This window comes from Eumetopias jubatus, unplaced genomic scaffold (genome assembly GCF_037043125.1).
Source record: "Eumetopias jubatus isolate StellerSeaLion01/CBP00866 unplaced genomic scaffold, mEumJub1_p1.0 scaffold_17, whole genome shotgun sequence".
In the NCBI taxonomy this organism is placed as follows: domain Eukaryota; kingdom Metazoa; phylum Chordata; class Mammalia; order Carnivora; family Otariidae; genus Eumetopias; species Eumetopias jubatus.
Genome location: NW_028274823.1, coordinates 41,797,739 through 41,819,318, shown reverse-complemented (window position 1 = coordinate 41,819,318; position 21,580 = coordinate 41,797,739). Strand labels below are relative to the sequence as shown.

The 21,580-nt window shown below is 46.3% G+C and overlaps 1 protein-coding gene across 9 annotated transcripts in view; it reads left to right on the top strand.

Moving 5' to 3' along the window:
* The window catches only part of WDFY4 (WDFY family member 4), a 295,199-nt gene that overhangs the window by 185,097 nt on the left and 88,522 nt on the right, over positions 1-21,580 (top strand). For all 9 annotated transcript variants that reach the window (XM_028098639.2, XM_088020233.1, XM_088020234.1 and 6 more), the window contains exons 41-44: positions 170-376; positions 1,793-1,844; positions 4,591-4,757; positions 17,458-17,606. In XM_028098639.2, coding sequence (XP_027954440.1) covers positions 170-376; positions 1,793-1,844; positions 4,591-4,757; positions 17,458-17,606 — 575 coding nt within the window. The remainder of the gene's footprint in view (positions 1-169; positions 377-1,792; positions 1,845-4,590; positions 4,758-17,457; positions 17,607-21,580) is intronic.

Here is a 21,580-nt window from a genome sequence, read left to right as displayed (position 1 = left end):
GTTCCTGGCTCCAGAGTACATTACACACCCTCAGGGTGCTCAGGGCCACCTAGAGGGGGTTATTTTTCTCGAACAATTAAGAGGGCTTGGTCTGTTCACCCCCCAGAGGTTTGGGGCCAAGCCCATGAGGAAATGTGTATAGGAGTGACCCTGTACTTCTGCTTCCCAGAGACAGAGATGTAACAACATCAAGGCAGCCAACGCCTGGGCCAGGATTCAGGAGCAGCTTTTTGGGGAGCTGGGCTTGTGGGGCCAAACGGCAGAAGCCACACTTTGCTCCAGGTGGGAACTGGACTGGAGAGAAGGACCAGCTCGCATGAGGAAACGCATCAGACGCTTGTCTCCACTGGAGACCCTGAGTCCAGAAAGGCTCAAGGTAAGAGTTTGAGGCAGCAAAACAATGATGCTTCCAAGCAGGAAATGTGTAGGGAAGTGTCTCCTTTGCTTTTCCTTCTCATGTTCCTTTCATCGGGAGTGCTTTGGGAATGCTTTGGCATGGGCAGGCAGGAGAGATCATGTGCACAGTTAAATGTAGGAGTGCTGTAATTTATTTTTGATGCCATTTAACAGAAGAAAAGAAACACTCTTTCTCCCTGGTACATAGAAAGGATGCTCTAACTACAGCCTAATTGAATAAGTGAATGAGTGAGTGAATGACTAGTGGAGTGGTTCATATTGACACCACTAACCCAGTATCACACCAACATCCACAAAAGTCCAGTGGGATAATCTGGACATCAGTGTTTGCAAAGAGCCAAGTGATGGCCATTGTCTGTTTGTACAAATCATTTACCATGGAGCAGTCATAACCAGCACTGCTATGGGCATTATTGTACAATCAAATCTCGTAATGAGTTTTATAGTGGAAATATCTTGAACTTGACAATTTCTGCAACCTTGAGCCCGTGACCTGTGTAATCCAAACAGCACTGAGGCCATATTGGATTCCCAACCCACGGAATCTAGGTAGTCCCTGGGAGTTTGCTGTGTTGAAGTTTGAACTCTGTGTTGTCAAACTGACAGTGTTGCCTTTTAAAGAACGGGGAACCAGTTGGATTAGGAGTGGATATGGAAAAATCTGTCAATAGTTCTTTCACGTCCTCGGTGAACAATTCTGATTCAAGATATTCTAAAAGGCAGCCTTCCAAACGCTGGAATGCAAGCCATTTCGTTCTACATTCAGGTTTATTCTCTAGTCTGTAACCTCAGGATCTTTTATCCACTTTAAATCCTTTATAAAACTTAATGAAAAAATTATATTTCATTTATTCAGTAGACACTTGAATTTTTAATGTACTATCAATAAACCTCTGGTTTTATGTAGTATTTTTCCCTCAATACATTCCTTAGGAAGTGGAGGCAGGAAAAATAAGTATCCTGCCCTCTCTGCTAGTGACAAAGTCAAAAGCTGGCTAGCAAACCTGGTCTCCAGTCTCTCAGGCTGCCCAGCACCAGGTCCTGTGCCTGGTGCCCTCTCCAGGGTGGCCCATACCACAGACATCTAGGATGCTATTGAATCCCACTTTGGCATCATCTTTGATAATTACTGTAAGTCCTACTTAATGGAAGATTGTGGGTTTTTTCCCCTTTGACTCGGGACCATGAATACTTGCATTTTATTGTGGTCCTTTAGGACTTAGCATCCCTCCCTACTTGCATCTAAGACTCTAGTATATGAGTAATTCCAGGGGGTCACGTGCATGTGTGTGTGTTTATGGGTCTGTGTGATGGGGTGGGGGGCACAGCCGTAGTCTTCAGGATTTCATTTCTCTTTTCTCTGGTTTTATTTCAGGAAAACCAAGACAGAAATGGCAATGTTTCAGAAACAGATGTTGAAAAGCAAGGTATTCCATTTATCAGTTTACCTATTTTTCATTCGTAATTAAACAACTTCTTGGTTTTATTTAATATGAAATTAATATTTTGAAGAAGAAAATGCTGCCAGTCTAAAGTAGGTGATGCTAAGACTCTTTTCCTTACTGTGCTCTCCAGAATGAGGAGGAACCTATTCCAGACCTTGGCTCTCTGTTAGGCGAAGAATTTTATGTTAAGGCTGTAACAGTAAGAATTTTATCTTGTCAATTTGCTATATCAGAGAGATCTTAAAAGTGTCCTCAAGTAATACAAATACATGCTCAGTATGTGACCCAAAATACATGGGAGGAAAATGCTTTAAAGTAAAAATGGGTAAAAGAAATATTTAGTACTTTTTACACTGAATTCTGATTATAAAAATGACAGCTATAATAGTCATTATTATTTCCCAGGCTAAAAAAAAAATACTTTGGATCATTTTTGATGTTTACACTTACTCTTTATTTGTATAATTCTCATGGAGGAATTTGGTTGAGTTGGCTTGCTGGAAATCCAGGGTTTATTTTCTGAGGTCATTTGGCATGAACACATCCAAACATACACGCACACACACACACACACAAATACAACCTGCAGACACACACAGACATATGCACTCTATTCCAGATTTTATGTTTCTACCAGACCGTGCCTTTTCTCTTCAAACACTCCCTGTCTGTGAGTTTCATTGTCTCCTGAGGTGTAGCTAGTGTGGTATCCTTAACCAAATGACAACTTCTGAGCGCTGATCTAACTTGTCTCATTTAGCACCTGAGTACTGGATTTTGCATCGAGTGTGCTGTCTTGCCAGTCTGCAGTAATAGCGCCCAGATGTGAGGGTGCTGGGCCCTGATTCCAGGTTGATTTGGGGGTCCCACTGTGGCATAGGACTTGGGATAATGTCGTAATGCCCATTTGCTTCTCTTCTCTTTACCCCAAGCCCCACAGCTCCAAGAACAGAGGGGGAGTCTGCAGAGATTGTGGTGGTGGAAAGCATGTGCTGGTGTCCTCTGGGCATGGGCTGCTGAATCTCCTTGTCCTGATATACAGACCCCTGCCCCAGTAGGGAGCTCAGCCAGGGAAGAAGAAGGAAAGGCTTATGGTTCTCCCCTGTGCTTTCCTGGGTGTCTGTATATATACAGTGTTCTCCCCGCATAGGGAAAAGCCTGTGGTGGCTGTTGCTGGAAGCAGCAGACACTTCCATTCATCCGGTTGGGAGACTCCCAGGTGGGGAGGAGCTCAAAGAGGTGAGCATCTTAGCACAAAGAAAATGGCCAGTAGCCCCTCAGCTTTGCAGTCATATATGCCTCCTTTAGGCGAGTAGACATCGAGGACAGGGTGGGGGAGTAGGATCCAGAAATCGTGTAGGTCTGCGCTCAGCAGGCACCCAAATGTCTGTGCCCAGGAGTGCATGCTTGGGAAGTCAGTCTAGGTGTGCACACGCACGATCACAGCACAGTGCGTTCATGGTAGAAATAGAAACTGTGCCGCCAAAAAATTGGAGATGGATTAGGTGATTATGAAAGAACCACACGATAGAATGTTATACAGGCGTTTTAGGTGAGTTCAAAGAGCTTTAAATGGAATGAGAAAGTGTTCGTAATATAGTCTTAAAAAATTCTAGAAAAGATGGGGCACCTGGGTGCCCCAGTCAGTGAAGTGTCTGCCTTCGGCTCAGGTCACGATCCCAGGGTCCTGGGATTGAGCCCCGCATCGGGCTCCCTGCTCGGCAAGGAGTCTGCTTCTCCCTCTCCCTCTGCCACTCCCCCTGCTTGTGCTCTCTCTCTCTCTCTCTCTCTCTCTCTCTCTCTCTCTCTGTCAAATAAATAAAATCTTCTTAAAATTTCTAGAAAAAAACTGTAGATGCGGCATAATTCCTATCATGTCAAAAAATCACACGTGTGTGTGTGCACGCACACACATGCACATGCATATACATATACGTTTGGAAAAGATATTAGAAGTGAAGAACTTGTTCAAATTGTGAACAGGGAGGAGAAACAGACTTAGTTCAGATTCGGCCTCTAGTTCTTTGTGACCATATGACTTTGAGCAAAGTAATTAGCCTCTTTCACTTTTCCCTGATGGTGAAGGGAGGTTGAAATAGAATCCACAACCGGATAGGAGTAGATGAAAAAAATGTCATCAAAAGCATCCAGCACAGAGAAAGAGCTTACTTACTACATCCGAGCTGTTGTTATTAGTACTATATCTGGGTGCATGAGTGATACTTGTTTTACTTCTCAAATATTTTAAATTTATTCTCACAATTTCATGGGTTTTCCAAGTTTTGTTTTGTTTTGTTTTTTACACTAAGATAATAGTGCATCCATAAATTAGAAAAAAATAGAAAAAAAATCCCACTCTTTTAAAAAAATGAATAAAGTGAAGTTCAGAAAGAAACAGATTCTAAATGACCCTAGAAGGAATTTCTCTACTGATTAATAAGGGTGAATTTTGAAGTAGTGCCCCGTAGTCACACTGGAGCTGCAGAGCAGCCAGACCTGGGCACACCTTCCAGAGTGAATCAACCTAACAGTGTGTTGACTGCACCACAGAGTCAGAGAGGTGACTCCCACTTTCAGACACAGTGAGGGACATGCTGAAATCCACACCACTCACCTCTGCCCTGAAACCTTGCAGTTTCTCTCGGTGACTCAGGCCCATGCTGTGCACCATCCCTCGTGAGGTCAGGTGGCTCGTGCCAAAAACGTGTGTCCCTTTATACTGCTGCAGATGAGCTGACACCAAAGGAAGCCGAGAGTGGGAGAGAGGAGTTGGCGGTGGACTGCACCCAGCTCACCTTCTTCCCTGCCTTACATGAAAGTCTGCACTCTGAAGATTTCTTGGAACTGTGTCGGGAAAGACAAGTTATTTTACAAGAGCTCCTTGATCATGAAAAGGTAATACAGCACATCATGATTCTTCTTTAAAGATCATCAGACATGAGATCAAGCTTTCTTCATTCACATGGGAGGTGATGTTTCTCTTCACAAAAAAAAAAAAAAAAAAATGAGCAAAAAGAGCAGGCATGCTTCTAAATTGGTGGGCCCAGAGCAAGGGCACAAATGGAAGCTGACAAACCCTGCATCGAGATGTTTTAAAAAGATATATATCAAAGGGCACCTGGGTGGCTCAGTTGGTTAAGCATCTGTCTTCAGCTCGGGTCACAACCCTGGGGTCCTGGGATCGAGTCCCACATTGGGCTCCCTGCTCAGCGGGGAGTCTGCTTCTCCCTCTGCCTGCTGCTCCCCCTGCTTGTGTTCCCTCTCTGTCAAATAAATAAAGTCTTTAAAAAAAGAGATCTAAATCAAGCTAATACACTATCATGAAATATGGTCTACCTTCCAACACTGACCTTTATAATACCTGGAAGACCAGTTTCGGATTTAAAATTCTTGATCTTGTTGTTTGGCACCTTGGGCCCCTGCCTGCAGTCTGACCACCTTGAGGGATCCATCCTGCATTGGGTGTGGATGTGTTTGGACACTCAACTTATACGTCCAGGCTTTGCCTAGACTCTCACCCTGACACCAGCCTCCCCTGGGCCCCCACTCAGGCCTAGGGGTGGGCATACTTGTGGCCTTGTCAGCCCTCAGCAGGGTAGACCTGGAGAAGATGAGTGCACGGGCCAGGGGGCAGGCTGGACAGTTAGCAGGGAAGTCTGCAGTCTGGATGCAGGATGCCTGGAATGGGGTTGAAGGACCCACCGCATGGCCCCCTGCTATGACTGGAAAAGAGCCGGAGGAATCCCTAAAGTATGGACACAGCAGAGGATTTCTCTTACCCAAATCTAAGAAAGGGATGAAAGATAAAGCTTATGTCTTAGAGTGAAACAGACCTGAGCTCAAATCCCAACTTGGCAACATACTAAATTTCATGTTATCTAACTTTTGTGAGCCTCAATTTTTCTTATTTTAATAGGGAGTATAGAGCGACCATTTCACAAAATTCTTGTAGAGCTAAAATGGGATAATAGAAGCAAAGAGACTTGCTCAGAGCTGGGCACATGTGAGGTAGCCCACTAAAGACCAACTCTCTTCCCTTGCTAAAGGTTGGGTGGTTTAAGGGCCTCCGAGTCTTACCCACTAACTCTTCCATTCATGATGTAAGTGAAGGAGATGCACTGGCAGAACAAAGGAGCGGGCAGGGCGTGGCCCAGAGGCCATGCAGGAACTACACAGAGAGAAATGTGTGAGAGCTGAGGGCCAGTCTGGTGGATGAGAGTGGATCCAACCTAAGGGCCACTGAGTAAGCAGCCTGGATTTCCAGGAGCAGGTGCCAAGCTCAGCGAGCCTGTGAGGGACATCAGCAGGTGCAGAAATGAAGCATGTCCTTTCCAGGGCCGGGTTCCTTGCAGAGACTCCCTGGGGTGTGAGGCTGGGATTTGCTCCTTGCAGGGGTTGGATAGAAAGGGGCCAGATTGAAGTGCATTGCCAGATGGTTAGCAGCACTTTTATCAAGTTTCTTAGCTGCTCTCAGACTGGAGTCACAGTTTAACCAACACAGTCTTGTAACAGCGTCATCCTTCTTACACCTGCTTAACCCAAAGCTTCCAGGCATAGAGCACATCTGCAGTCCCTATCACACCTTGCTACCATGACTTCGCTCATGCTGGTGCATCTACCTGCACCGCCCTGGCTGCTGACTCTCTGAAGCCGATCTCAACCGCTTCCCACTCTGGGACCTGGGGTACCTGCAGTCTCCATTGCCCCCTGCATCACCCCCTGCCCTTGCTCCAGGCACACAGACTAATCTTCCCCACTTCAGCTGTCTGCCTCTCACCCTGCACTGGTGCTCCTTAGTAGAGGGACCACTGGGTACCTAACCTCAGGCATGCCTGGAGTAGACATTCAGTAAACACTGATGAATGAAGATCCGTTAAATTCATGTTCATTTTATTTTGATTATAGAAGTAAAGTATGTCTACTTTGTAAAATATTTAAAAATGGAAATCAAAACATCCATACATATACATATACATTTATATACTGTGTGGTATTCATAATGCCCAGCTGCTGAGGACAAACAGCTGATAATGGTTTGGATGTATCAGTATAATAGTGTGTTCATTTAGAAATGCTTATTTAGTAAATGTGTAATCAATTGAAAAACAGCTAGGAGATTAATGTTTTCTTTCTATAAAAACTTTTCTTTGTCTAATGCCCTTAAAAGATTATATAAAACAGTGATTCTCAGCAGGGGACAGCTTTACCCCCAGGCGACATTTGCCAATGTCTGGAGACATTTTCAGGCTCATGAGTTGGCGGGGAGGGATGCTATTGACCTCTGGTAGGCAGAGACCAGGGATGCTGCTAACCATCCTACAAAGCTTAGGACAGTCCTGCCCTCCACCAGAAAATAAGTATTCAGTCCAAAATGTCTATAGTGTTAAGGTGGGAAACCATGATAGGAAGGATGCATATTAAGCAGATGTCACATTCAGCTCTCCCCTCCTACTTTCTTGATAGGGTAAGGAAATATTGGATCGTATGTGTCCATTTTGGTTATTTTCATCGTTTTGATAAGAACAGATCAATGGCAATGCTTTGCTTTTGCTGGGTATATTGATTTTCTGTTGCTGCCATAACAAACTACCAGAAACTTAGTAGCATACACTTATTATCTCAAAAGGCCCAGCACAACAGGCTCCACTGGTCCTGTGCTTGGAGTCACACAGGGATGAAAGCAAGGTGTTGGCAAAGCTGCATTTCTTTCAAGAGGTTCTGGAAATGAATCCATTTTCAAGCTTATGCAGATGTTGGCAGAATTCGGTCCAATGCTTCCATAGGACTAAGGTCCCCGTTCTTTTGCTGCCTGTCAGACAGGGATCGTTCTCAGCTTCTAGAGACCACCCACACCCCTTGCCTTGTGGCCCCCTCCTCCATCCTCAAACGCTGGCCACTGTAGGTCAAGTCCTTTCCCCCTTCAGACCTTGCCGGCCCCCTTGTGCCTCCCTGTCATCACATTTCTCCCACCAGCCAACTCTTCTGCCCTCTTCTGCTAAAGGCTCATGGGAGTACATTAGATCCACCAGGTCATCTAAGACAATCTCTCTATTTTAAAGTCGGCTGATCTATACCTTAATTTCTTCTGCAGGTTCTTTCAAGCAGCACCTACGTTAGTGTCTGATGGGAACATCAGGGACAAGGTTCTTAGGGGACGCTTTGGAATATCACTCCAGGTCCATAGCCTACCTAATCCATGTCCTCACCTTCCAAGGGGAGCTTCTGTGGGTGGCCTGGCTCCCATGTACTTCCCAAGGCCAGCCTGGTGGTTCCAGCCCTAACTGGGCTGGGCTGAGGGCAACACCTGGAGTTTACCATCACAGCCAAGAGCTAGTCTTAGCCCCAGTATATGCAGCAGGTAGATGACCTTGGTAACTGTCCTGGTCTCTGAGAGTTTTATTTTTGCTGGTTGTCCTACTCAGTGGCATTTCCCTCAGGGGTCGTGTTGGAGGTGGTGGGGGGCAAGAGCCTGAAGCCCACAGGTGACTGACTTTGCCAGCCCCCAAGAGGCAGGACAGGACCAAGAAGAGACTGTTCTCCCATCCTCCCCTGTCTTGTACTTAAACTTCAGTCTTTCTTGGTCTCCATGTCACACAGCAGGAAGCTGTCAGAAGCACCACACGTGGCTTGTTGTGGTAGCAGGGATCTCTAGGCTGTGCAGACAAGAGCATGCCGAACCCAGCAGGGGCTGAGAATGAGAGCAGTCCTGTTTCCACTTAGCGCTTGGTGTATCCCTTGCTTGCCTGGAGGGGACAGCCTGGGGGTAGGGGCCCAGACGAGTGTCAGCTCCTTAGAACCAGAGACTGAGCAGTTGTAAGGTCAAGGTGATTCCTTGCCATTATCTGGACATTTGTTCTTTGCACAGGTTGTTGTTGTTTGTTTTTTTAATAATTTTTTATTGTTATGTTAATCACCATACATTACATCATTAGTTTTTGATGTAGTGTTCCATGATTCATTGTTTGTGCATAACACCCAGTGCTCCACGCAGAATGTGCCCTCTTTAATACCCATCACCAGGCTAACCCATCCCCCCACCCCCCTCCCCTCTAGAACCCTCACAGGTTGTTTTGATTCACTTCACTGGGTTGTTCTTATTGCCTCTGGTTTCATGGTAAATTACAGGAGAGGTTATTTCCCAATTCAGCCTGAGTTTCTCCAGGATCAGTAGAACCAAACCACTGGATGCACTTGCTCCCTGGAGAAGGAGGTGTGGGAGGAGAGCAGCCAGGGCAGCATAGGGGCAGGCTCCTGATGGTGGGGGTTGGTGGGGGGTGGGGGAGTCTGGCCCCAGCCGGGCCTGACTCCTGGGGTGCTCCTATGAGGCAAGGTGCTGCAGGGGTGGGTGTCTGGGCATGATGTGAGACTCAAGGAGCCTGAGTGGGGCCGTTATCCTGCTGCCACGGTGGAGAATGAGGCAGAGAATCAGAGAGGAGCCCATGAGAGACCTGGCCTGCCGGGATGGGGCCCCGTGGGAGTTCCTGCACCCACCACAAAATGCAACATTTTGTGAGAAAGAAGGAAGTTGCCAGGCTTGGAGCCTGGATTGGTATATGGTGAAACAGAGGGAGTCCCTAAATTTGAAGCATGAGAGGCAGGAAGGAGCACGAGGAAGCCGGCCTCAGGAACCCAAGGACATGCTGGGGCAGCAGAGCAGAGTCAGGTCTAGACTAGGAGCTCTCCGTGGAACAGGCCCTGGCTGGCTGTGGAAGGCATGGACCCACCCTGACGTGCCCCCCGCCCCCCACCTCCACCAGCCAGGCGCTCACAGACCACGCCCACCCACTCCGCACTGCCTGTAGCCGAGGCTGTCTTCTGCATGGTGTCCGGTGCATGCCCAAACACTCTGCCGCCTCCGCCACCAGCACCGCCTCAGCACATGGCTGTCATTACTGCTGAGGCTTCCTGTGGTTTCGTTACAGGCAGGGACAGGCTTGCGCTTACCCTTGTCCTTCCCTTTGCTGACATGAAGCATTTGTGCTCGGGAAGGGTCTGCCGAACTGGAGAGCACAGCTGTGTCAAGAGGGAGCCAGCCGGGTGTGCAGAGCTCAGGGAGGGGCAGATGGACTGCAGCGACAACCTGGGCCTGCTCTTGGGTTCCTGGGGACCTGGCTAGTGGGGGACCCCCTCTGGGAGCAGGTGGGGCATGACTGAGCAGGGGCTGGCTTCCACGGCAAATCCACCACCAGCAGCACCAGGGAGGCCGATGCCAGCAATTCGTGCTCAGGAGGGCAGCTGGGCACAGGGCAAGTGCTCAGACTGGACTCAGAGCCTCCCTTTGCTCTTTGTTTGTCGCTGTAATTGTCAAAAATGTCACTAGCTGGATGTTTGGAGCTGTTGCTCTGTGGGCTTTCCTACGGCACTTCATCTAGTGTCACGCCTGGGAGGGTGGCTGTGTCACTTCCCTTTCCCTGGTGGTGACTGTCGGGCCTAGTCGGCCTGCTAACTGAATTTGCTGGGATCTGATCTCGGATCTGTGTCACTCGAAAGCCATGTGGTTTTCCACTGTCTCCCAGCTCACTGTCTTGAGCAAGCTACACTAAACTCTCCACTGCCCTCCCATATTGGCACTCAGAGATGCTGGCTGCAGGCCCTGTTGTGCTTCTTTTGTAAACTTCCTGGTTAGCAGTGGCCCAGGCGGGCAGGCCTCCAGGCCCCTCACCACACATGGCATCTCTGCCCAGGACACAGCGTGCCGAGCACTGCTCATGCCCTCGCCCCTGGTCCACCGTGACTTTCATCCCCGTGGACTTTCCTTATTGTCAAGGATAGGAACTGGATGGTGAGGAAAGAGGTATTGTTCCACTGACCCTTGACCCCTGAACATGTTCCAGCAACAGGAGAGAAAGTTTGCCCATGGCAGGTGTGTGTGTATATTTGGAAAGTGAGGGGGTGGTATCCTCTGTCTTTCTCAGGCTGGCACTTTCTGCCTGTATGGACACATTTTGTAGCCAGCATTGGTTGTAAGCTGGGGACTCCCCTAATTCAGACATCTCCATGAGAGCCTTTGGGTCTGTGCTTTCTCTAAGCTTCTCAGGGGCTTCAACAGGGCTGTGTGGCGGGTTTGCATCCATGCTCAGAAAACCTGCCGCCGACAAGCCATTGTGTAAGCTGAACACCCCACAGTGAGCCCCCCGGTTTCTCCTCCCCTGTTGCCTCAGAAGTGCTTTACTAGAACAGTCTAGGAGACTCTCCAGGTTGGAACCTCTTTCCAGGCTTCTGGATGGCCTGTCCCTGCCAGAGGCCCCAGGGCGAAGCAGGAAGGCCTGGGGCTCCAAAATGGCAGCAGCTTAACTCATGCCTTTGTGCTGCGTGGGAGCTCTGATCGCCCCCAGCAATACCTGGGACGGTAATTACTCTGTGCTACCTTTGCGTCATTGATTAATGATTCCCAGAACCACAAACACATTTCTCTGCAAATAGCTCCATTTGACGTGAGAAGTGGTATATTTAATGCATCTTAATTGTGGGCCCGAGTCAGCCACTGTGCTGTTGGGGATGACCCTTTGTACCCTGCCACCTAAGGTGCTCTTAGAGCTGAGGCTTCACTTGGCCAAATGGGCTTCCAGAGTCCAGTCCAGAGTCAGAACTCAAGTGGCAGGTATTTTTGCTGTTGCTATTCTCTTTAATTACATGAAAAACTAAAATTATTTTTTATACAAACTCAATGTAAAATATTAGCTTGAGTTTGCTTGCAAGGAAACAGGGCAAAGGGAGTTATTTTTGCTCTGGACAGCAGAGAGCAGTGTCAAGCTCTTCCCAGGTATTTTGAGATGAGGCCTTTTATAGAAAGTGAAGAAGTGTGTTACCCTTTCTAGGTGGTAACTTCCCATAGGTGAATGGCCGTAACTGACTTTCTAAGATGCAGAGCTGTATATGTCCCTACTTAACACCTTCTGTGACTCTAGCTGGCATACTTTGTGCACAAGGCCACTCCCAAGCTGGCCCTGCACCTCCCTGGACTGCCCCCTCCCCAGCCCTTATGTGTACACACACACACACACACACACACACACACTCACACCTGACTTTTGACTCTAATTGTGCACAACTACTTATGATCTCCAAACATGTCCAGCTAGTTTAAGACTTTGTGTCTTGGAATGCTTCTCCCCTGGTTTTGTCCCCTTTACTCCTAACCCCAGCCTTGGGTCATGTCCTCTGAGACCATTTCTAGGAGGTCAGCCCTGCTCCCTCTCTCACCCCTGTCTGGGCTAGACAGCCCCTTCTGTGTCCTGAGTGCTTGTATCCCCCCCACTCCATGCCATGCTGGGACAGTTGAGAGTCTCTTTCCTGTTAGACCATGAGCATTGTCAAGGTGTACTTTGTCTCCCTCTGAGCCTACCAGTGTGTGGGACACACACTAAACATTCAGTGCAGACCTGGGAAATGAATACATGAACGAATGAAAGAGTTATGAGCAATATGCTGATAAGAGATGAGACCTCATCCTTCATAGCCTCGCTGGTGTCTGGGAGTCAGTTTCTCAAAGTATGGTCTTCAGATGACCTGCATCAGAACCACCCAGGCTGCTTATTAAAATGCAGATTCCAGGTCCCACTCTGTACTGGCTGCACCAGAACATCTGGGAATGTGATCTGGGAATATGAACTTTAACAAGCTGCCCAGGTGATTCTCATTCATTGTCTTTGAATAAATGCCCGAGATCCACAAGTCCAGGTTTTGCAATTTTCAGAGCTGCGCTGGCTAGAAATGTGCCCCAGTTTCAGTCAGTTACCAATGAGCAATCTTAAGTAAATGCAGTTTCCCTTAGACTCTGTGCTTTGAACAGTCCTCAGGACATTTCTCATTATGCCAGGGCAATTTCTGTCCTTCCCATTTGTTCTCGTCTGAGCCAGCCGTGAAAGGCTGGGAGGCTTGGCTGTTTGCAGGCTTGCCTGTGGAAGTGGCACCTGTGGGCAGGCAGGGGGCATCCCTGCTCCTTGTCTCTGCCTGAAAAGATGAGCTGCTGTAAAGAGGTCCACGCATTCTATTTCTTCTCAGATTTGCCAGATTGATATAAAAGTAGTATCTCCTTATTGTTTTATGATACATTTTTTATTACTAGTATGACCAAATGCTCCTTTTAAAAGTGATCTAGATGCCAGAGTTCACAGGTAGCCAACATAAATGGAATTTATATAGTCTCTCTCCTTATTATACTTAACTTTTTTTGTGGCAATCGGTGCATTTTTGAAAAATTAGAATACTTATTCCATATGCCAGTAGAACAGAATGCACTGATAGCAGGGCCTAGGGAAGCAGAAGATGTACAAAAGGGACATGTGATCCATGTGAGCGGAGCTAAAGCTTTCTTTGCAATAGATCTTGCACACAAATATAAGGAAATGTACGCAGCTGCTCTGTTCTGGGTATCTCATAGGACGGCTCCGCATCTCACTTTTTCTGCCCATCAAATTAGGGCATTGCACTAACTCGCAGACTAATCATTCTGGAAGAGCTTCAGAGGACCTCCAGCCGGATCTTCCCCTTTTGCAGATGTGCACACTGAGGCCTGACTCTAGGAGAACATGCCGGCAAGGGGCTGCCACGGAATGTCCCAGCAAATTGTTGCCCCTATAACTTCAGCTCCGGGATTTTTGGATTTCCAGCCAATCTGTTCCTTATCATACACGGGGCCAGGTGTGGCCACATACTTAGTGATCTTCTTGCCAGGAGTGATGATATATCATCTAGCCGACCTCAAAACAATTCTACTTCTGAAGCAGAAGTTCCTCTCTTTTTTAAAGTAATCAATAGAATCACGGCATGAGGGATTTCTTAACCATGAGTAAACTTGGGAGGCAGTCCCCCCAGGGCTAATTTTAAATGGAAGAGCAGGTAAGAGTTCACTTGGGTTCATTTTTTAGTTTTTAAAATGCCACTCTTTTCCAGCAGAATCAATTTTTAAGCTATTAACCCAGCTCTCACCAGACATTTTTCTTGTGGTTTGGTTTATTCTGGTTGTTACTTAATTCTCCCCAAAGGAAAACACCAGAAGCTCATAGGAATGTGCTCCCGCCCCTGCTGTGGGCACCACAGAAGGTGGACGAGGGTGGGGCTTTGCAGGGAGAGGGAGGCTTGGAGGTACACAGGCCTGGACTGGTGCCGGGACTGTCTACGTCTCACTGTGCAAACTTGAGGATGAGGTCTCCTCTATACAAAGGGATAAGGGGAAAAGTTTAAACAGGCTGGCATCACAGTCTCCTGATGGTGCTGGTGGGAGTGTAAATTGGTCCACCTTACAGGGAAACAGTCCAGCAATAGAGGAAAATTTAAGATACCCACACCCTTGATCTGCAGTCTGGCTTCTAGGAATATATCTTTCAACACACCATCCTGTGTGTTCCAAGGGTTCTATGTCCAAGGATGGTCACTGCAGCATTGCTTGCAATATCCAGATATTTGAAAACAACCTGAATCCATAGGGGATTGGTTGAATAAGTTCTAGTACATCCTTGCAAGAAAATACTCCGTACCTATTAATAAGAGTGAAGCAGCTCTGTAAAAAGTGATTTGGAAGGGTCTCCAAGGTGGGCCATTAAGGGAAAAAACTAGATGCAGAACAGTGAGCATATGAATATGCTATTTGTATAAAATAAAAAGGATATGTATAATCATCTTATGTACTCCCGGAATCTCTTTGGGTGGATATAATGTAGGAGAGGTCCAACTTTTTTCCTAACCTCTTAGACTCCAACTAGGCCAGAGAATTAAGTTACAGAAGACAGATCAACAGGATAATACAGATTTTACTTTTATACAGGTACACGGGAGTCTTCACAGGAAAATGAAGAACCCAAAAAGTGATTAGGCCTAAGTGCTCAAGTTGAACACAGTGTAGTAATTGTGAAAAATTAACCAAAGTATACAGGGAGGCTGAAAGGAGGTTCGTCCAACCACGTTTATTTGTACATATTTCTCTAGGTCTGATCTGTCTTAGGTGCTGAGAATGTTCTTTTCCTCCTAATATAGGGAGGGCATTTTTCACCCGGGAGTTTTATCTCCTATTTTCAGGGGAAAAAAGGGTAAACCAGAGTGCCCTTCCTGTACCTGCTGTTTTTTAAGTATCTTTGACTCAAAATAGTCATGACAAAGTGGCATATTTTGGGGTGGCACATCTGCTTATCCTTCAATACAATAAAGTGGTGATGGTGCTTGCCTCTGGGGAAGGCTCTCAGGGAAGCTGGAGGACTCCACTCAATTGCCTAAATCTCAGAGTAGACGTGTATCCTCAATTGTTCCTATTATTATTGTTATTATTGGTTTTGTAGTTTGTCTGGTTAGCAGTTCTTGTTAATTCTACCTCTTCTGGCTTAGATTCCCTACTTCTCTCCTTCCTCCCACTTGTCTCTGCTGCCATATACCAAGTCATCATTCTTCCAATGGACCACAGTAATGGCCACATGACTGATCACGTTTCCTCCACTCTTGGCTCTTTCTGATCTACTGTGCACCCAGCAGCCAGTGTCCTCTTTCGGAATTGAACTCTCCCATGGCTTCCTGTTGCAAGGAGCGTACAGTCCAATGGCCTTACCAAGACGTCCAACCCCCAACCCCCCACCCCCAGATCTAAGCATGCCTACTTCTCAACTTCATCTCAGCTACTCTGACCTCTTTGCTGCTCCCCAGATCTGCCCTCCCTGCCTCTAGGCTCTGGACTAGATGTTCTTTTCCCCTCAAATGCTCTCTGAGTTTTCCATGGCTGCCCCAATACCGTACATCAGGTCTGAGTTTGTCTAAAATAGCGTCCCCTCTAAGCTTCTCTCTTCCCTGTTGTGATCACCCTAGTTTTTCCCTCTCAGTATATATCCCAATTTGTGATAGTTTATTGGTTGACATGCAGGCTTCCTATCCGTCTCCCCCCCTAGATTTTAAGCCCCATGAGGGCGAGGTTCTTGTTTATCTTATCCATCCCTCTATCTCCGAATCCCAGTTCAGGGCCTGGCACGTAGTAGGTGCTGAGTGCAAACTTTTGAATAGGTGACTGTCTGGATGAATGAACAAAGTTGGAAATGAGTCCATGGTCTGGCTCTGCAGGTGGTTTGAGGGCCAGCTCCACTGACAAGGTGGAGGCAGGAGAGGCCAGGGGAGCCAGCTGCCTGCAGGAAGCTTGGGGTTTAGGTACCAGGACTCTTAGCTAGTCCTCACTTAGGAAAAATAATTCAGAGATGACTGTGGGTAATGCTTGTCTTGGAACAAAAAACCCTTGGCAAATCTTCACTTTCAAGTCTTAACCCTGACTTTGACTTATCCCATTTGATGCACGAGTTGGAGAACCGGTATTCAAGGCCTGCTTTCCAGATTTCATCACTGTGGTCCCAATATTGTTCCCAACAGTGAGTAGGGAGCTTAGCTTCAGTCTCAGGCTCTACCACTTACTAGGTGACTGATCTTTGGTGAGACTCTTTTTTTTTTTTTTTCCTCCCCAGTGGTAAAATCTCCCTTGCCTTATTGTAAAGATTATATTGGTTAGTATGTGTAAAATGTTTACAATGCTTATATGTTAGAAAGTAAAACAAACAAACAAAAAAAATCAGTTTCTCTTTTGTGTAACTGGAATTAGAACAGAGTTAACCTGAGAAAATATTGGCCTTGGCCTTACTCTTGGTCCATCTGGGCTCCTGTCATCTAGAATTCATTTATTCCCTCACTTATTCAGGGATTTATTCCACGTAAAGACCCACTGAGTCCTTACTTCACGCAGAACTCCAGGTCATACCAAGACACAGGTCAGGCTCCCTGGGAACCCAGCTATGGGCCAGAGATGTGCATGTAGGACATTCACTGGGAGTGACAGTCACAGGGTCATGTAGAGGGAGAAGTGTAACTCTGATGAAGTCTCAGCCAAGGCCTCAGTTGTTTCCATGAAAGCTGGAGGTGTGGGGTGGAATTGAGAAACAGGGTGACTCTTCCTACCCTGCAGGGACCAGTTGTTGGGTAGAGACTGCCAAGGAAGGGGGCATGCCCTGTGCCCAGGCACTCTCTTTAGCACAGGTGATTTTGGAAAGCTTCCAGAATTTCCAGCTGCTGAGAGAATGAACCTGAGTCTGAAAGGAGGGATCTGGGTGGAACACATGCCTCCTCTGCATATACCTGGACTAGCCTTGGCCTTGCAGACAGCAGGGCCAGTCTTACACTTGTGGTTCTGGATAGACTTGTTCCAGTCCTGGTTCAGCCACTTAGCTGGCCCCCCAACAATCTCCATTGCCTCTGTAACTGAGGGATGCTTGGTACCCTGAAAACCCTCCTCACTATTAACTACAGAATGTTTTGCATGGCTGTGGAGGGGTTTAAAGTGAGAGGAAGATTGTCAATGTGTTCAGTACAGCCATAAATACTCATCCACGTGTCTTTGTGGGGGTGGGCGTGGCCTTGGGTAATTCAAATAACAAAACAGTGTTTTTGGTATAGAAGGGCCACTTAGACTGTGAAGAGCAGGGCAGCTCTCGAGCAGTGGCTCTGTCCCTCTAACAAGGTGTTGCTCTCACCTCCAAACTCTCAGTGGGCGGCTGGTCCCTTCTCTCATGCCCTCCATAGGAATGATGGGCATGCTTCACATGCACACAGACTGACTGACGCTGTCTCCCTCCAGGTGACACAGAAGTACTCCCTGGTGATCGTGCAGGGCCATCTGGTCTCCGAAGGGGTCCTGCTCTTCGGCCACCAGCACTTCTACATCTGCGAGAACTTCACACTCTCTTCTGTGGGGGATGTCTACTGTACCCGCCATTGCTTATCCAAGTGAGTTCCTGACTTCTAGCAGACTCTTCCCTGAGCCTTGACTTCCTTCTTGGCCACCCCTACCCCCAGCCCTCCCACCTCGGTGTTATTGTGGTCTTCATTTGGGCCTGAAACTGAGCCATGAGAAAAAGCAGAAGAACCTTAAGACATAGGCATCCATGACTGTGGTTTCCCAAAGTTAAAATCTGGAGTGGGTAACAAGGAAGTAGCTCCTCCTGTTTCTTGTGATATGGAATGGACCTCAAGACAAGGGGGATCTCACCTTAGGCTGTTTGGGTGATTGAATCCAGTCCCATCAGCTTACTCATTCAACAGCTTACTGATTGCTCATTCTGTGTGAAACATCAGGCTCTGCCCCTCATGCTGAGTGAGGCACACGAGTGCACTCGGCAGCACAAACAGGTTCTTTTGGAAAGAATTTGGAGCACACTGTTTTCATGGGACAAAATATTTGTCATGGGAGGACTCTTCTGGGCTCATGTTTGATGACATGGGGCTAGTGTGCTGAGGGAGGGCTACTGGAAGACATGGGCTGAGATCTGGGTTTGGAAGGATGGATGAGATTTGGGTAGAAATTTGAAAAGCCATTTTTTTTCATTTTTTATTGTTATGTTAATCACCATACATTACATCATTAGTTTTTGATGTAGTGTTCCATGATTCATTGTTTGTGCATAACACCCAGTGCTCCACGCAGAATGTGCCCTCTTTAATACCCATCACCAGGCTAACCCATCCCCCACCCTCCTCCCCTCTAGAACCCTGTTTGTTTTTCAGAGTCCATCGTCTCTCATGGTTCGTCTCCCCCTCTGACTTACTCCCCTTTATTCTTCCCCCCCTGCTATCTTTTTCTTTTTCTTTTTTCTTAATATATGTTGCATTATTTGTTTCAGAAGTACAGATCTATGATTCAACAGTCTTGCACAATTCACAGCGCTGAAGAGCCATTTTTTTACACCAACTAATACCAGAGGTCTTTGGCAGGAAATTCAGAGGTTCTTCTTTATAATCAAGTATATTTGTTCTATTTGGGTTCAGGTTGCTCTCATTGGTTAATTCTCTTGTGTTTATAAAGTACAGCCACTCAAAATCAAAGTGACTGTGTTTACGCTTTTGCTAGGAGTTCAGTTGTCAGGTCATATGCTTCTTCTTGATCATCACATTTGAATACATTTGGATGAAGACATCTTGATTTTTCTAGCTAGCGAAGGTTCAAATGAGGACAAGATAACCTCTTAACCCAGTGGCTCTCAAACTAATATCAAGTCACCTTGAGGGCTTGTTAAAACAGACTTCTGGGACCCATCTTCACCTCAGTTTCCAGTTTGGTAGGTTTGCAGTAGGGCCTGAGATTTTAACAAGTTCTCAGCTGATGTTGATGCTACTGGTCTGGGACCACACTTTGAGAACCGCTATTATAGACTATCAACAGAAGAACCCAGAGTCTTAACCTGCCAATAACTAAGAATTTTAACACCTGGTTGTCATATCATTTCCAGCCTATGGCAGGAAGCAAGAGTCTAAGGAGTGTGGAAGAATTGTATGTCAGCTCACCCTCCCTTGATTTCGATTTGCTCTAAAATGCTTGGCCTTTTTCTTTCTGCTAATTTCCATCTTTTATTCATACCAAATGTTCACCGATTGCTGTGAGTCTTCTGTGCTTTTCCAAGGCAGGAGGAACATAATTAATACTTGGCACATGCATCCCATCTTATTGCTCATGTTTTATTGATACTAATCAATATGGACAATGGGTCTGCAGACTTGCCTTTCTGAGAGCTGATGAAAGCTTTCTACTCTACCTCTATGCATGGAATGCCCGTGTAATGACTTGTAGAATCCATTGCTTCACTCTCGACCTCTGGTTTAAATCGAGTTAGTGTTAGATAAGATCTTATTGATTAGGTAAATTGTGTTTATGAGGTGCATCTAATCATGATCAAACTGACTCTGTCTGCACTTTCAATAGAAGCCCCGTTGTCAGGTTGTATGTATTCACTTGACTTGCAATGACAAAGGAGACTTCCCATGTCTGGAGATGTACTTTTCTGGAATGCAAGTAGGAGTGGTGTGAGAACAAATTACTACCCTGGAATATCATTTAGGAATTGCTTAAGTAATTTTAGTCACCAGACCTCAGAGAAGTGTTTGTTAATCAGACAGTGCTTTCTATCTGAGGTCTTGTCTGCTGCCCTAAGAAACTGCTAGCACTCATGAAGATGTGATTCTCAGAGACTGGCTATTAGATCATGTCAGATCAATGGGGATTAAGTCTTATTTTGACCACGGAGACTAAGGAAGATACATAAATAAACCAGTTAAAAATAAAGCTAACGCAACCCTGAAATGTCTCTCTAAAAGACTGCCATCAAATTGAGTATAGTTGAGCACTAGACCTTGAAAGAGGCTCTCTGATGCACCATAAAAATATCCCAGATAAAGTTCAGGAACAGTGCAAATCCTCCAGCATTGATTGCACTTGTGTACTTTGGAACTTTCCTCAGAAAGTAAGAATCTTTCCAGAAGGTTTATTTTGCCTTCAGTGAGATCCCCTGTTGCCTGAATAGAATGACTATATTTGTTTCCGAAGGCTGTATAACAAAGTACCAAAAACTGGGTGGCTTAAGAAAACAAATGTATTGTCTCCCAGTTCTGGAGGCTAGAAGTCCAAAATCAAGGGCCGTGGTCTCTCCACAGCTCTAGGGGAGGATCCTTCCTTGCTCCTTCTAGCCTCTTGTGTGTCCCTGTAGCCCTTGGCCTTCCTTGTCTTGCAGATACATCACTCCAGTCATGGGCGCCTTCTCTCTGTGTGCCTTCACAAGATCTTCCCTCTGTGTGTTTGTCTGTGTCTAAATTTCCCCTTTAATTAAAGATGCCAGTCCTACTGGATTAGGGCCAAATACCCTATTTCTAAAAAAAAAAAAAAAAAGTCACATTCTGAGGTACTGGGGGATTAGGACTTCAACATATCCCTCTTGGAGGACACTACTCTACCCAAAATAGTGGCAGGCAAGCTCACAAGGTACAGCACTGGATTCATTCTGTGGGAATCCAAGCCATCCAGCTGGTTCTTTGTGATAGGGTGCTTATAATCAGGTATTTTCTCCACATCAGTCAGCCATTCTGAAGCATCATGGCTTTGTTGAATTCGATTCAACAAATCCTTACCAGAATTCTGTACTGTGCCAGGCACTGGGGTAGACTCCATAAACACAAAGAGGCAAGTCAGATGTGGGCTGAGTCTGGTAAAGAGTTTTTGATGTAGTGGTTGATTCCAGGTTAAAATTACAGGTATAAATTCTGACAACATTCAGATAACCTCAGAAATAACTTCAAATATTTTAGTCTGAAATCCCCACTTTGACTCTCAAAGACCAGGTCAACCAATATGATTATCACTTAGTTTACTGTGGTTTCCCTAGTTAAGAATATTACAAATTATACTATGACCACTCTGGAAAACTTGCGTATGTCATGATAGCTGTCAGGCAAAAGCACTGTGAGTACCATCCTATAAACTATGACCACAGCTGTACCTAAAGAAGAACATGAATCCGCTCCTCCTTTCTATTCATTGACCTTAGGTGCTTGAATTCTGACTTAATGCACAGTACACAGCATTGGCCAAGAAACCCAGTCAGAGCTGTGTGTGACTAACACTACATAAGACAGAACTCCAGTTTGGATTACATTAGTGAACTCAATAATGTTTTTTAGAGTTTAGTCTTCCTGAGCATTCGGGTCTGTCGGAGCATTCCTGCCCTATATGGTTATTCAATCCCTCCAAGTAGGAGAAAAATGAGTGCATTTCCTCCTCAAAGCTCCTTCCTAAAAGCATTTTCCAGAGCACTCTTCCTCATGTCTCAGAATGCCAGGTTGCAGGATCAGTCAGCAGAGAGCTTGCTGAAAGGAGGGAGCTCGCAGGGAGAGAGCTCTGTAAAAGCCAGCGAGCCTCTCTGCCTCAGAGGAGAAAA